This window comes from Arachis ipaensis, chromosome B7 (assembly GCF_059453495.1).
Source record: "Arachis ipaensis isolate K30076 ecotype BB chromosome B7, ASM5945349v1, whole genome shotgun sequence".
NCBI classification, from domain to species: Eukaryota; Viridiplantae; Streptophyta; class Magnoliopsida; order Fabales; family Fabaceae; genus Arachis; species Arachis ipaensis.
In genome coordinates this window covers 129,487,108-129,503,527 of record NC_142442.1, presented here as the reverse complement: position 1 = coordinate 129,503,527, position 16,420 = coordinate 129,487,108, and the positions used below count along the sequence as shown (strand labels likewise).

At 34.6% G+C, this 16,420-nt stretch overlaps 1 protein-coding gene across 1 annotated transcript; it reads left to right on the top strand.

The window, feature by feature from the left end:
- Positions 1–3,425: 3,425 nt before the first annotated feature.
- On the top strand, positions 3,426–15,069 carry LOC107605869 (neuroblastoma-amplified sequence protein). Its single transcript, XM_016307795.3, has 12 exons — positions 3,426–3,755; positions 3,841–3,889; positions 4,001–4,174; positions 4,894–5,095; positions 5,246–5,421; positions 6,281–7,283; positions 7,484–8,454; positions 9,252–9,340; positions 9,567–9,926; positions 10,109–11,318; positions 11,441–11,706; positions 12,157–15,069. Exons 1-12 carry the CDS (start codon positions 3,645–3,647, stop codon positions 14,755–14,757), a joined length of 7,212 nt encoding a protein of 2,403 aa, XP_016163281.1. The 5' UTR covers positions 3,426–3,644; the 3' UTR covers positions 14,758–15,069.
- Positions 15,070–16,420: the final 1,351 nt, after the last annotated feature.

Below are 16,420 nucleotides of genomic sequence, written 5' to 3'. Positions count from 1 at the left end.
AAATTGGAATTCAAGTTTCAAATGAGAATTCGATTTGATGCGTCAATCATCTCTCCCTCGCTGTTTATTCGAATCAATTCGACCTTTAGATTTTAGCCTCCACTTTCACCGCATCATGATGAAAGGTGAGTTTGAGCTGCATCTAAAGGGAGCGACTCAAGAACTAATGGAATGTGAGGAGAGTGTTTCTCTACACATTTTCTTGTTGAGAGAAATCGCATAAATTGAATTAGTGATTGAATTGACTCTATCAGTCACATGTTTGTGTATTTATACATAAACTTGCTAAGGAGACTAACTAACTAACCATAAATAAAGTCAATGCTAACTAATTTTAACAAACTTAAAACAGTGCTAACCTATGATGCACGGATACTGACACGGACACGGGACACGACACGACACGGGACACGCTGACACGCAAATTTTAAAATCTTATATGACACGGGGACACGCATACATATAAAATATAAAGTATTTTTTAGATAAACCGTAATGATATTTTAATATTTTATTAATATTAAAATATAAATTAATTTTTTTAATTATTTTTAATATCTTATTTTAATTATATCAAGTATTGAAAATATGTTTTGTTTTAATAAATAATAATATATACTATATCTAAATTTATTTTAAGAATATATATTAAGAATAAGACCGGACACGCTGACACGTGATGGTATTTAGGTGTATCCAAGTGTGTCCGGAGAAGAATTTTTCATTTTGGAAAAGTCTAGGGGGCCAGCAACTTTGTTAAATTCTGGCCAGCATGTAACGAGCAAAGAAAAATGAGCCATTGAATGAAATCTCACACCAATCTCACACCATTAAAACCATCATTGATAGCTACAAATCACAAAAGTTGCTGGCCCCCTAACATTCTTCTTTTATTTTTTATTGAGACACGGTTTGGACACAGCAGACACGCATGTCGAATAAGTGTCGGTGAGTGTCATGTCTAAAATGTGTCCAATACGCAGATACGGCAACTCAGCAAAGTGTCCGTACTTCATAGGTGCTAACTAATCTAATTAAGCTTAAAGCTTGAGTTATCAAGTCACACAAAGATATCATCGAAAGAAAATATATAAACTTACCTAACATTTACATGTAATAAATTCGTCAAATTTCATATTTAACATACAAAGTCCAAAATAAAATTTGTTGATTTCTGATTTGTAACTTATTATAGGCTATTTACGAGTATTAAATTTGTCTTGTTATAAAATTCAACTTGACTTGAACTGTGTTAAAAGACCTAACAATTTTAAAAATAAAAATATAAATAAATTTAGCTAATATATATTCAAATTAAAATTACTATTAATAAAAAGTTTAAATATTTTATTTTAATAGGTGCACAATATTTACATTGAAAACTAAATTTTATATATTTTTTTATAATAACTTTTTTAATTAATAACGTTAAATTGATACTAGATCAAAGCAGTGAAAGATCGTATAAATGAATTAGTATAATAAGGACTTGTGTATGAATTTATATATACATGTGATGGATAAGATAAAGACAAATAAAATGCATAAGGAAATTGGGGATAAAAGAACTTCCAGGACCTGCAGAGGGAAAGAGTGAAGCCATGATGAGTCTATAACAGTGAGAGTAAGGGTGAGAGAGAATGAAAGAGAAGCTTAGGAGGATAGGACTCACAATCTCGATGCCTCTCTTCAAAGGCCGCTTCTGCTATTTCATTTTTGTTTTAAGGTATTTAAATAAAGATTGAAAGACTAAAATTTAGTATTTTGTTTATTGATCTAAAAATTAGTATTAAAATTTTTGTCTTTATTTCTAAAATTTTAATATTTTAATATTTTTAAAAAATAAAAACATATGAGACTAAAATTTTTGAAGATAAAAATTAAAATTTTAATAATATTTTATATTTAAAATACTTTTATTTTAAGTAATTAATTTTGATTTTATTCTTTATGAAAATTAAATTAGAGTTTGATTTTTATTTCAGTTTCTGTGTCCTATTTTATTTTAAATACAATATTAAAATTTATTTTAATCTTTATTTTTTAATCTCAATTTTTATTTCTCTTTCAAACGCTACTTAATTATTTATCTTATTGGTGTCCAGACAATTTTGCTCAATCAATTCAAATTCAAATAAATACTAAAACCGGGTGAGAAATATCAAATATGTCTCCATCTTGCAAGGTCCAATCAACATCCTTTATCATGGGCCAGTTTTACCACCTAGTATTGGGCTCAATACTAAAGAACCAACCCGATCCCCCAAGAACTTTTAAAAAAAAAATCATTTCTGAAATTAGCATTTTGGCCGCATAACTTAATTTTTGATAAAATAAACATTGAAAAAAGAAATGACATTTTGATAATAAAAAAATACAAAATGCACAAAATAGTTGGAGATATATTGGAAAAGGACTCTAAAGACAATTGTTTGACATCATTATTTGAAAATCAATTTTAAAAATATTTTTATCTTCTAAATTTTGTAATTTTATACTAAATGAATTCTTCTTTACAATTTCTTTCACAGAAATGACAAAATATTAAAAAAAATTTCAAAAAATTTAAAGATTGATTTTTTATATTTTAAATTAAAATTTTAAATATTCCAAAAAAATTAGATTAATATATAAATATTTTTTATTCATAAAAAAGATAAGTAAATTATCGTATCTGAATATTTATATCAGTAACAAAAATAATTTTAAAAAATATAAATCACAAAAAAATCATTAAAAAAGTTTAAACATATAAAAAATAACAAAAATTATTTTTTATAAATAACAAAAAAATTATATTTAACAAATAATTTATGCATTTAATTTAAATTTTATCGAATCATTTAGATAAGTCGCATAAAAAAAATGCAAAAAAAAAAAATTATTAGTGAATTTTCTTTGCACCTTTTAAAAATATTTTTGACTATTTTGAAATCACAAAAAAGTACCAATTTTTAAAGTTAAAAAATTGTATTATAATAATCATGTTTATAAAAATTTAATTTCTAATTTTTATAATACGTATTTAATATTTATTTATTTATATTAAATTTTTAAATATTTTTGAAAATTTTAGTTATTATTTATATCTTTTAAAATTAATTTTAACAATTACATGAATATTCGACTACTATTTTAACAATTTATCCTATAAAAAAATACGCTCGATCGAATTGAAATTATATTAACTTTATTTTTCTAATCATATTTATAAAAATATACCAAAATTTAATTTTTAAAATATATATTTAATATTTATTTTTTTAGATTTTTCAAAAATTTATTTGTTATATTTATCTGTTAAAAATTATTTTTTTAAGAATAACATGAATGTTTGACTTTCATTTTGATAATTTATCTTATAAAAAAAGCACTTGATCGAATTGAATTTGTATTTAAAAACCTAAAAAATGTTATTTCAATCTCGAGATATTTTTCAAAAAATATTTAATTTTTTTTTTTTGTTTTTTGGGGACCAAGGCGAGGAAGAACTGAAGCTGAAGCCATTTTCTGCGTCGTCTTCTCCCTCTCTCTGGGGAACACACAAATCTATACAATATTGGTAGCTACGCGCCGACGCAGTACACACACGCTCGAATGCGGTGCAGTTTCTAAGGCACAGTTGCTGCTGCAAAACTTTCCACATGGAGTTCCCGCTTTACGAGACGCGACGCCACGCTTCTTCTTCCACATCACCGTCTTCTTCTTCTACTACTACTACACTGCAAATTCCAAATTACCCTCCGCAACGCCAGGTGACGAAGATCTCTTCTTTTCTCTACCGATTTATGCTCTAATCTTCTGGATCATCTCAATTCATTCCATTTCTCCAATTTTCAGGCCAATGATGGCTCTGCAGGGAGCTTCCGCTCTTTGCTTTCGGTTCGAGGTACGTTTCTGCATTTTTCCCCTCGAATCACCTAACGGCTTTAGTTCTGGTTCGTTTTTGGCTTGCTGAATCTCTATTTACGGTTATTTGGCGGTGGTTTTGTGTTATAAGGTGTGAGTCAGCTGAAGGAGAAGTGGACGGAGTATAATCAGCCGAAGAAGCTCAGGAGATTGGTGTCGCTGTTTGTTTCCCCTACCGCCAAACACGTTGCGGTCGCCGCCGGGAACCGGATAACGGTTCTCAGTAAAGACGATGATTATCAAGTGCCTTGCGGCATTTTCGCCGGTAATTATCTTTATTCTCCTCTAAACTATTGTGCTCTTTTGGAGTGTTTGTTGGCGGATATTATTAGTTTCTTTGATCGTGTTGTGTGATTTCAGCTTAGAAAATTTTGTTGTAGATGTACGTGAACTTTATGTATATAAAAAATTTTGTAGGTGATGGAATGATGAGGCTTCTATAGTAATTAACAATGTTTAAGTTATGCATTGGTGATATAAGGGGAGAGGACCAAGGCATATATTTTGAGAGGTCATAGGTAATAACACGCAAAATCTGGGATTTGTACCTTTTGTAATGCCATGATAGTCCTATAGAATTTTGTTAGGAAGTGACTAGCAGCATTTATCTCTCTGCCAATATAAATTACATAATGCTATTTTTCTGTAATATATGTTGATTTTTTACATGCAAATAATGGATGGCAGCACCCCTGAGGTTCTTCCTAAGAGATGGATGACAGTCATAAAAAAACAGATGGCAAGTTCTAGAAAAATGGATGAACTCTTGCTTGTGTCAATGAAGGATTTTATCCAAATCTTGAGTTTGTGTAGACTGTGTAGTGTTTCCATTAGCTTTATGCCTTGATAGCGTTTCTGGATATGTTTATTCATTTTTTAATGAATTCCTTCCTCCTGGATAAAGGATGTTAGAAATTAACTTATACCTGATTACTTGTCTGTTGTCTTTATAAACTTGCTTCTGATATGGATTTGGGTTGTTAGGTCGCAGCCTTGGTACATTTAGTATGGGAGTGTGGTCTGAAGATGATGACATTCTTGGGGTTGCTGATGATACTGATACGCTATATTTTATCAAATTCAATGGTGAAGTAATAGCTGAAATTGTGAAGAAGCATTTGAAAATATCTTCACCAATTGTTGGCCTATCTTTTGAAAATGAGTCAGATGAGCACAAGTCTTACATGTAAGTTCAACATTTCTGTGTTCCTTGCTTTTAATATTCTGTAGAAAAATTGAAGTATGACTACTTGAACACTTTCTCGGGTAATGTTGGGAACTAAATAAGCCAATGGAAAGCCAATATGAACATTTTTTGCTCTCTCTTTTGATGTAGGTTCTCTGTCATTACATCTGATGGTTCACTTCAACAAATTGAGCTCAGTTATGGACAAAGTGGATATACCTTTCCCAATTATACTTCTTATCACAGGAAAAATCTCTGCAGCAATATTTTCTGCTTTGACCGTCATCATGAACTTAACTTTTTGGTGGCTGTTCACAAGAACTCTGGTACGATTTTGGTTATTTTCTGTTATATATGATTTGTTGTGTTTTAAGAAATACATTATACTATTTAAATAGATGAATTTTGGCTATCACTTTTATTAATTCCATAAGCAAACTTTTCACCTGATTGGTTTCAGTCTTTCTTTCTTAACAATTGAAATAAAGCTAAGAAAAGGACATTTAATACATACTTCTGAAATCTGAATAAAGTTTCTCTGGGTTACAAACATTTGTGTGCTAAAAATTACCTTTTGGTTCAATTGTTTAAAAGCTGCATTAAACTCACTTCCTTTCTCTGTTTTTGGTTTAAATAAGCTTTTTATGATTAAACTACATATTGTTGTTGTCTTCTCTGTATATATTTGATATCCTTTCTTTCAATTTTTTGGAAAAAAAATATATAGTTCTTATTTTGATCCTTTGAACGTAAGAAAAGCGAATTTTTTGTTTTATTCGCCTCCCTCCTTTTTTCAACATATATGCAGTAAAATATGTGTTATATCACACATGTTTGTAAAGGTGAAGGCCAATGTATTCTTAAGTACTCAGTCGTATGGTTTTATTTTAAATTTCAAATTATTATTATTTTTTTATTTTTGGTAATCAATTTCATTGATTTCATGCCTTTGAAATCCCCCCTTTTTTTTTCTGGGTCACAAAAATGAATTAATTTATCACTGAACTTTGTATGCCTTATCCTCTTATCTTGAGTTTGTTGATATCCTAGTACTATTTCTTTTCTAGTAACACAAGTTATTGGAAATGGAGAAGAGGCAATTGAATTATTATTTTTTTACATGTCTTGATCTGCAACTGGTGTTTGACAAAGTTCTTCACTAATTAGTTATGCATTTATCTCTAGGGTCTTGCCATCTTTCTCTTTGGCATACAAATTCAAGTAGAGAACTGGAGCAGTTGTCCTCTTTGCAGTTTAAGGGATTATATGTAAAACCAAAAGATTACAGAGGTCAACTAACATATCCAAAGGTGCTAATCTCACCACAAGGTACATTCATTACTACACTGGATTTGACAGGGTGCTTGCATATTTTTAAGTTGGACAGAGAAGGCTTCACGCTATCTCGGCTTTGCTTGGGGGAGCTAGACGATTCATCAATGTTTGATAATTTATCAGTTGGAGGGAGTAGGTCCTCTGTGGGACTTATGGATTTTATGTGGTGGAGTGACCATATCCTTGCTGTTGTAGAAAGGAATGGTGTTGTTTCATTGATTGACATCCTAAATGGTTCAAAAGTTCAGGAAGAGGGTCCTGCATACTTTTTGCCTGTTGTAGAAGGTGCACCAAAATACAAGGGATGTCTTTTTCTGTTAGCAACTCCGTCATCTCAAGAAAGATCTAATCCTTCTGATGTTGGATCAACAGATGAGTTACAACATATAGAGTGGATCACTGAAGATAGGCTTAATCAGTTTCACTTTTCTAGGTTGCTCTGGTGCCTTGTTACTTTTTCTGAGAAATCTGTCCCTGAAATGTACAGTATATTGATTAGCAAGAAAAGATATCATGATGCTCTGGATTTCGCTGATAGTCATGGACTGGATAAAGATGAAGTTCTGAAGTCACAATGGTTGAATTCTAGTCAAGGATTAAATGAAATAAATAAATATTTGTCAAGTATTAAGGATAGAGAGTTTGTACTTTCCGAATGTGTTGATAGAATTGGACCTACAGAAGATGCTGTGAAAGCTTTACTGGATTATGGTCTCCACATCACTGACCATTATAGATTCTCAGAAGTAGATGATCATACTTCTACTCTAGTATGGAATGCTCGTTTGGCCAGACTTCGAATTTTGCAATTTAGAGATAGGTTAGAAACATTTCTCGGAGTAAACATGGGAAGGTATGCTAAAAGTAATAGAAGTCAATTTTGTTAAATTAGACTCCCCTCCCCCTCCCAAAAAAAAAAACATATTTGAGCACAAGCATTATGTAATTACTGATCACCACAATCACAAACAATAGGATGTTTAAGTTTTGTGATTGTTCAATAATTCTGATGGTTTCCACTGACCCAAAGTTCATTGACACAGTTTTCTGCAGGTTTTCTGTGCAGGAATATGGCAAGTTTCGTGTTATGCCTATTAGCGAAGCTGCTGTAGCACTGGCTGAAAGCGGAAAAATTGGTGCCTTAAATTTGCTGTTTAAGCGTCATCCATATTCTTTATCTCCATTTATGTTGGAAATTTTATCTGCCATCCCAGAAACAGTTCCTGCCGAAACATATGTGCAGCTTCTTCCTGGGAGATCTCCTCCTGCTGGTGTTGCAGTGAGGAAAGATGATTGGGTTGAATGTGAGAAGATGGTTTGTTTCATTAACACATCAGTTGAAAGCCATGACATTCAAATCCAAGTCAAAACTGAACCACTTGTTAAACATTTTCTTGGAACTTTTTGGCCATCCATTGATGAGCTCACCAATTGGTATAAAACAAGAGCTAGATTCATGGATGATTTCAGTGGGCAGCTGGATAATTGTTTAAGCTTTCTTGAGTTTGCTCTTCACAAAGGTTTATCTGAGTTGCAGCAATTCCATCAGGATGTCCTATACTTGTATCAAATTATTTATTCTGATGACAGTGATGGCGAAACAAGCTCCAATATGAGTCTTGCCAAGTGGGGAGAGTTGTCGGACTATGATAAATTTAAATTTATGCTTAAGGGAGTCAAAGAGGAGAATGTAAATGAAAGACTACGCAATAGAGCTATTCCTTTTATGCATGGAAAGCTTCACATGGTATCTCTAAGCGGAGATATTAGTCTTCTTGATTCTGCAAATCAAAATATAGAGAAATCATTTCTGGTGAGATGGTTGACAGAAACTGCTTTGGTGAATAAATTGAACATATGCTTGGTGGTTATTGAGGAAGGGTGCAGAAACTTCCAAAGTAATGCCTATTTCAAAAGTGATGTTGAAGCTATTGACTGTGCTTTGCAATGCATATATTTGTCCACAGTTACAGATAGGTGGAGTACAATGGCATCCATTCTATCTAAATTACCTCCGCTACATGGTGAGTTTGGTTCTAATATCATAATGGTAATTAGCTCTATAATTTTGCTCATTTATACTCAATATTTCTTAGGGTTTCACTAGAATAATTAAATAAAAATATCAAAGGGGCAAACATATACTTGGGGTTGCTGGTGATATATTTACAGTTTGACACAACTACCAGACTGTAGTTAATTAACTCTATTCGGTTAATCAATTTTCCCCTTCGTAAATGTTGTTAACCACTTTTTTTTTGTTACTATATTTGTTCATTTTTCTGCTAGTACATCTATCACACCTGCTTGCCATCATTTAACACCTTCGTTTGAGTCCATGATTTGGCTGTTGTTAAGAGCTATCTAATGGCTTCTTGGGAAATCTAAAGACTTATATTCCGACAATTATCTTGAAATCAAAATTTCACTATTTTTCAAATTTTGATAAAACATTATTTACATGGTTTTGCTTAATTGATTGCCTTCCATGGTCCTATGCCATGTATCTTCTATCAACCAGTGAGTACCGACTGACACATGTGCATCCAATATCTTTCAGTGTCAACAAAATTTGTCCTCCTATAAACCATTATGTACCATGGCCTCCTTTTAGTTTATATTTGATTGTGATATCATTGTGTTCTTAAGCTGGGTACTTATCCTTTGGATCCCAAAACTTACCAAGTTCCAAGACATTTCTATTCATATCTTATATCTATATGTGCCTGTGCTAGTATGTGCCATTGAGTGAATTCTTGCAGATATGATTTGGTATCTAATATTAATCATTGGTTACATTAAAATATGTATTCTTGCGCAGGTACTACAATTCAAATAGAGAACCTTGAGAGAAGACTTAGACTTGCTGAAGGTCATATTGAAGCTGGGAGACTCTTGGCATTCTACCAGGTTGGTAGTTTCTCCTTTCTCGCTATGTAACTCCAAACTGGCATACTTTATGGTTATTTGTATGTCAATGGAAATGTGTATGTCAACATGGTCCGGATTACGAAATTGTTGCTTGGTACTGTTTTTGCCACTTAACTATTTGGCAACATGGTTATAAAGTTCAATATATTGTTTTAGCCATATGTTATGTACTTATTTTATTGTGTTGTCTTTTGTATCGATACAGGTCCCAAAGCCATTAAACTTTTTTGTGGAGGCTGAATCAGATGAGAAGGGTGTCAAACAGATCATTCGCCTTATTCTATCTAAATTTATTCGCCGTCAACCTAGCCGATCTGATAGTGAATGGGCCACTATGTGGCGTGATATGCAATACTTGAGGGAAAAAGCATTTCCTTTCCTGGACCTGGAGTATATTTTGGTTGAATTTTGCAGAGGGCTGCTCAAAGCTGGGAAGTTCTCTCTTGCAAGAAATTACTTGAAGGGTACGAGTTCAGTTTCTTTGGCATCGGAGAAGGCAGAAAGCCTTGTCATTCAAGCAGCTAGGGATTACTTTTTCTCAGCTTCAAGTCTTTCTTGTTCAGAAGTAAGATTTTCTATTACAACATAGTAATTCTAACATCTAATGTCTGAGACTTGTTCCCAATGCAAAGCATGCTATTGAAGCCATAAATGGGATAATAGATGGAACTATGCATTTTTTTTTTTTTTTGTTACATGATCTCAACTGCATGAATTGGTTAATTACGGTGCTGTAAATTGTTCCAGATCTGGAATGCTAGAGAATGCCTTAACCTATATCCAAATAGTGCAAATGTCAAGGCAGAGGCAGATATTATTGATGCACTTACAGTTAAGCTTCCCAACCTTGGGGTGAACATTCTGCCCATGCAGTTCAGGCAAATAAAGGATCCTATGGAGATTGTGAAAATGGCAATCACAAGTCCAACTGGAGCATATTTTCATGTTGATGAACTTATTGAAGTTGCTAGACTTCTTGGCCTGAGGTCTGCAGATGAAATAGCAGCTGTTGAGGAAGCTATTGCTAGAGAAGCTGCAGTTTCAGGTGATTTGCAATTGGCATTTGATCTTTGTCTTGTTTTGGCCCGCAAGGGGCATGGTTACGTATGGGATTTATGTGCTGCAATTGCAAGAGGTCCTGCTCTTGAAAATATGGATGTAGACTCTAGAAAGCAACTTTTAGGCTTTGCTTTGAGCTACTGTGATGAGGAATCCATTGGGGAGCTTCTCCATGCATGGAAAGACTTGGATTTGCAAGGCCAGTGTGAAACATTAATGATTTCGACAGGGACAAATTCTTCAAGATTTTCATTACAGGGTTCGTCTTTTAACTCACTTCCCAAACAAAGCATTCAAAATATTTGCTTTCAAGCGTCTAATGACATGAATACCAACAATCAGGATGTTCATCTTGAGAAAATTAAAGAAGAGCTTTCTGCTGTTGCTAAAAGCTTAGCTATTGGTGATCAAGCAGATTGGGCATCGTCCTTGACTGAAAATGTAAAAGTTCTGTCTTTTGCTGCTTCACAACTCCCTTGGTTGCTTGACTTGAGTAAGAAAGGAGAACATGATACAAAATTCATAACTGGGAAGCAGTATTTGAACATCAGAACACAGGCTGTGGTGATCATTTTGTCCTGGTTGGCTAGAAATGAATTTTCCCCTAGAGACAATCTGATTGCTTCTCTAGCAAAATCAGTTATGGAGCAACCAGTTACTGAAGAAGAAGATATAATTGGGTGTTCTTATCTTTTGAATCTTTTTGATGCTTTCAATGGAGTGGAAATTATAGAAGAACAGCTCAAAATACGAAAAGATTACCAGCAAGTTTGTAGCATCATGAATGTTGGGATGGCTTACAGCTTATTACACAATTCTGGAATAGGGACTGATCCTATTCAGAGGAAGGAGCTATTGAAGATGAGGTTTAAGGAAAAGCATGCATCACCCACTTCTGGTAAGTTTATCATGCTTGCATTGGTTATGAACTTAATTCTTCCCCGTTCATTTATTTCTGCTGTGGCAATTGGTATTTGTAGCAAATACATCATTCCAACTTATATTTTATTCTACTTTCAGATGAAATAGATAAGCTTGGCAAGGTACAGTCCTCATTTTGGAGAGAGTGGAAACTGAAACTAGAAGAGCAAAAGCGTCTGACTGATCATTCCAGAGCACTACAAAAGATAATTCCTGGGGTTGAAACAGAGCGTTTTCTGTCTGGGGATTCCATTTATATTGAGAATGTAGTTCTTAATCTCATTGAGTCAGTAAAAATGGAGAAAAAGCACATTCTGAAGGACATTTTAAAATTGGCTGATACTTATGGCTTAAAGAGTACTGAGGTATGAGGATTTGCTAGAATATCCTGAAATATGTATCATAAGGAAATATGTCTTTATTACGATGAAAGTATGAAACCATTATCTTTATTACACCTATGTTTTAACAAGCCTTCACATGAAGGGGGGTCTTGTATAAAAGTTGTTTTGGGGCCTAAGTTTAATTGCTTCCGCCTTTAGATCAACTTATATATATATAAGAAATTGTCTGAAGGGGAGCCTTGGAGCAACGGTTGAGTTGTCTCCATGTGATCTCAAGGTCACGGGTTGAAGGTGTGGAAATAGCCAATGATGTAATTATCAAGTTAGGCTGCATACATTACACCTTTTGAGTGCGGCCCTTTCCTGGACCCTGCGTCAATGCGGAATACTTGTGCACCGGGATGTCTTTTTTATATAAGATATTGTCTGAATGATCAGTTGATAATCTCATTATTTCTTTGTTAATTGCAGGTGCTATTGCAATACTTAAGTGCTGTCCTTGTTTCTGATGTTTGGACAAATGATGATATTACAGCTGAAATTGCAGATTGTAAAGGAAAAGTAGTTGACAATGGAGCCAATACCATTGAAACCATTTCATCAATTGTATACCCAGCAATTGATGGGTGCAACAAACTCCGGCTTGCTTATGTGTATGGCCTGTTGGCAGAGTGCTACTTGCAGCTGGAAAGCACCAAAGATTCATCACCAATGGCATATCATGATCATCAAAATTCTGATTTAAGGTTTGCTCATTATTACAGAGTCATTGAGCAAGAGTGCAAACGTGTATCATTTGTTAACAATCTTAACTTCAAAAATATAGCTGGTTTACATGGTTTGAATTTTGAGTGTTTTAGTGAGGAAGTTTATGCATGTATAGACGACAGTAGCTTGTCAGCTTTGTCAAAAATGGTACAGACTCTTGCAAATATTTACGGCGATTCATTGCCCGAGGGATTCATGTCATGGCAGGATGTCTACAAGCATTACATCCTGCATTTGCTCAGTGATTTGGAGAGCAAAGCTGCAAATGAATCTAGTGGCAGAACGCCTGAGTACCTTCAAAGCTTCATAAGTAAGCTTGAGCACAGCTATGGTTCATGCCGATCATACATTAGACTTTTGAGTCAGTCTGATGCTTTGGGGATCATGAAGAAGTACTTCACTATAATCATTCCTCTTTACAGTTCTTATGGATTCATACCAGACAATTCAACATGGCAAGACTGTCTTATTGTTCTTCTAGACTTCTGGATGAGACTGGCAGATGATATGAAAGAAGTTGCATTGGAGGAAAGCTCAGGAGAAACTGTTTGCTTCAATCCAGTGTGTTTAATAAGTTGTCTGAAAGCTTTTATGAAATTGGTGATGGAGGATATAATCTCACCAAGTCAGGGATGGGGAAGTATTTATGGCTATGTCCAGTGTGGTTTGAGTGGCGAGTCTACTTTAGAAATTTATAATTTCTGCAAAGCTATGATTTTTTCTGGCTGTGGGTATGGGGCCGTTGCTGAGGTTTTTTCTGTTGCATCGTCAGAATCAGGTTTAGCTTCTGATTCTGGCCAAGGTTCCCAAGATCTTCCTCATTTCTATTTGGATATTCTGGAAGCTGTTCTGCAGGAATTAGTCAATGGATCCCATGAGAACCGGAACCTGTTTCATATATTGTCATCTTTAAGCAAGTTTGAAAGTGATGTAAAAGTCATGCAATGTGTTAGACGTGTAATTTGGGAAAGAATGGTACAGTTCTCCGACAATTTACAGTTGCCAAGCTCCATCAGAGTTTATGTGTTAGAGCTTATGCAATATATATCAGGTAAAAGTATAAAGGGTTTCTCAGCTGAAATGGAAGCCAATGTCCAACCGTGGGAAGAATGGAATGAGTTGCTTTTTGCTGGCAGCAAGAGTGAGACTGATGTCAACAAGCAGTTGCTGGATAACAAAGATTCTTCTAATAGGTTTACAAATACTCTGGTTGCTCTAAAATCATCTCAGCTTGTAGCATCGATCTCTCCTAGCATAGAAATCACCGCAGACGACCTATTGAATGTAGACTCGGCTGTTTCTTGCTTTCTGAAGTTCTTTGGAGAAGCGAGTAATGATTCCCACTTTGATGCTCTGATAGCTATTTTGGAAGAGTGGGATGGACTGTTCACAACAGTGAAAGATCGACAAAGAGAAAATGCTGCTGAAGCATCTGAAGGTGGGAATGACTGGAACAATGATGATTGGGACGAGGGATGGGAAAGTCTTGAGGAAGTGGAAAACACCGAGAAAGTAAAGAAAGGGGACTCTGCTTCTGTTCATCCGTTACATGTGTGTTGGACAGAAATATTTAAAAAGCTCATAAGCGTATCAAGGTTTAGTGATGTGCTGAGACTGATTGATCAATCATTATCAAAACCGAATGTTACGTTACTTGATGAAGATGATGGCAGGAGCTTAAGCCAGATAGCACTCGGCATCGATTGCTTTGCGGCTTTGAAGATGACATTGTTGCTGCCTTACAAAGCATTACACTTACAGTGTCTGGTTGCAATTGAGGATAACTTGCGTCAAAGCATCCCTGCTTTAATGATTAGGAATGTTGAGTTACTAATTCTCGTTCTCTCATCTGGGCTTCTCACTACTATCTCCAGCGACTCCACCTATGGTAAAAGTTTCTCTTATATCTGCTATTTGATTGGAAACTTATCCAATCAATGTCAACAAGCTTTGGTATCAGGTAAAAGAATCAACACTAGTGAAGACGCTGAGAATCCATTGCTGCTTTTCAGAACGACCCTTTTCCCTATGTTCATATCAGAACTTGTGAAAGCTGATCAGCATGTTCTAGCTGGATTTCTTGTCACAAAATTCATGCACACTAATGAGTCGCTGAGTCTCATTAACATTGCAGAGGCCAGTCTCGATAGGTATCTGGAAAGGCAGTTGCACTTGCTACAGGTCAATGAGATCCCTGTTGACAAGACATGTATAACACTGAAGAACACTGTTGGAAGCTTGAGAGGCAAGATGAGCAGTTTAATCCAGTCCACATTGCCATTGCTTCCTACTAGAGTTAGATGAACGAAGTACCAATTTTCACCCGTCATGATCCGTTTTTATTCTTTTCAGCAAGCTCTTTTAAAGTAGCATGTGTATCAGATTAGGGTGTAAGGGTTTATGGATTAGTACAATCGTAGTTGCAATCTATTGAGAGTTGGTCGCCGGGGGTGGAAACTGCTTGGTCAAAGGAAAGCTAAATAGAGACTGAAAAAGTTGTCTACTTGTCTAATTGACGAGGCCAATGAGATGAATTTGCTTCTATGTAGAAGAGTTGGTGTATAAATTTGTTTTTAAAATATTTTCTATATATCTCCATAATAGCATTTCATGATATAGTTATTCAATTTGGACACACACCCCATCCTAAATCCCTGAATTCAAAGGGCCTCTTTCTTTTTGGTCGCACTGTGTCTTTCTAGTCTATTTTTCAAGCTTTCATTCCCTCCTGTTGCTAGTCGTGATCTGCAGCTAGTTGCACTTGTTCCGCAGTCATTATCATTATTGCTTCGTTCTCAGAATCTCAGGTGGCCAGCTTCCTCTGTTGGTTGACCAGCGCTTTTGACGTATAGTGTTGTAGCTGCCTCACGGATCTTGAAGACGATACCCGTCAAGAGTGGTGGATAGAGTTGAAACAACCTCGCCAATCTTGAAGACAATTTTGATCTTGGATAGGTGACGACGTCTGTCCGAGGCTCTAATCTTTGCACACATTTTGTCTTTCCGGCCAAATCACGACTCTCCACATCATCGTTGTCTCCAAAAGTTCGGCGGCTTTGGTAGTGGTCTCTGCACCACTTGCATGTTAAGTGTCAGCTTCCCCTTCTATTTAAATCGCATGCTTCAAGTCGTATTATTCGCCTCCTTGTATCTGATCTGATGTTGCTAAATTCATCTTTCAATGAGTTATTTTTGCTTCCGAAACTTGATATGCAATTGTTGCATTTGGACCTTGATAAAAATTATTATGATATGTAGATATGTACATTTTTTTATTTTTATACTAAAGATGGAAGACTCAAACCCGCAACCTCTTAAGTGAGTATGGAGAGACCATGTCATTTGAGTTATAACTCATTGGCTTAGATATGTACAATCTCTTTTTTTTTTTTACCAAAGATATGAGACTCGAACCCACAACCTCTTAATTGAGTATGGAGAGACTATGCCATTTGAGCTATTACTCATTGGCTTAGATATGTACACTCTTGCTCATGTATATTTGATATATTTAATTATATATGTTTGACTCTTTTTAATAGTTTAAATTTCTTCTAAGAACTATGATTGAAGTCTTCTATGATAATTGCCTTTGGTAATTTTAAATTTTTTTTTTTCAATTTTCTATTATTCATGCCGCATCTCTTAGTTTTTGTATATACGCCTTACTAGTTAAATACTAACCTATAAAATGTTAGTATTCATTCTGCACAGAGTCGAAAAAGATTTACACCTTAATGATATAAACTAAGAAACATAACCTAGTTCATATCAGTAATTGAATTCACAACTTACAGTTAGAAACTTTAGAGAGTATGTATAACCTTTCTTATATAATATTATAGGAAAAATGTCTCTAGGGAGCTCTGCTAGGATTTCGCCTCAAGAAGATAATTTGGTGTAATGAAGTACCAAGAAAGTCAAAAACCATTCAATATTGGACCTTAACCAACATGTGGAGAGCATG

Bases quoted from the DNA above. Each gene is read 5' to 3' on its own strand.
- LOC107605869 (XM_016307795.3), top strand. From the start codon at position 3,645: ATGGAGTTCCCGCTTTACGAGACGCGACGCCACGCTTCTTCTTCCACA. The intron at 3,890-4,000 runs GTACGTTTCTGC...TTGTGTTATAAG, and splicing joins CTCTTTGCTTTCGGTTCGAG to GTGTGAGTCAGCTGAAGGAG. The intron at 9,341-9,566 runs GTTGGTAGTTTC...GTATCGATACAG, and splicing joins GACTCTTGGCATTCTACCAG to GTCCCAAAGCCATTAAACTT.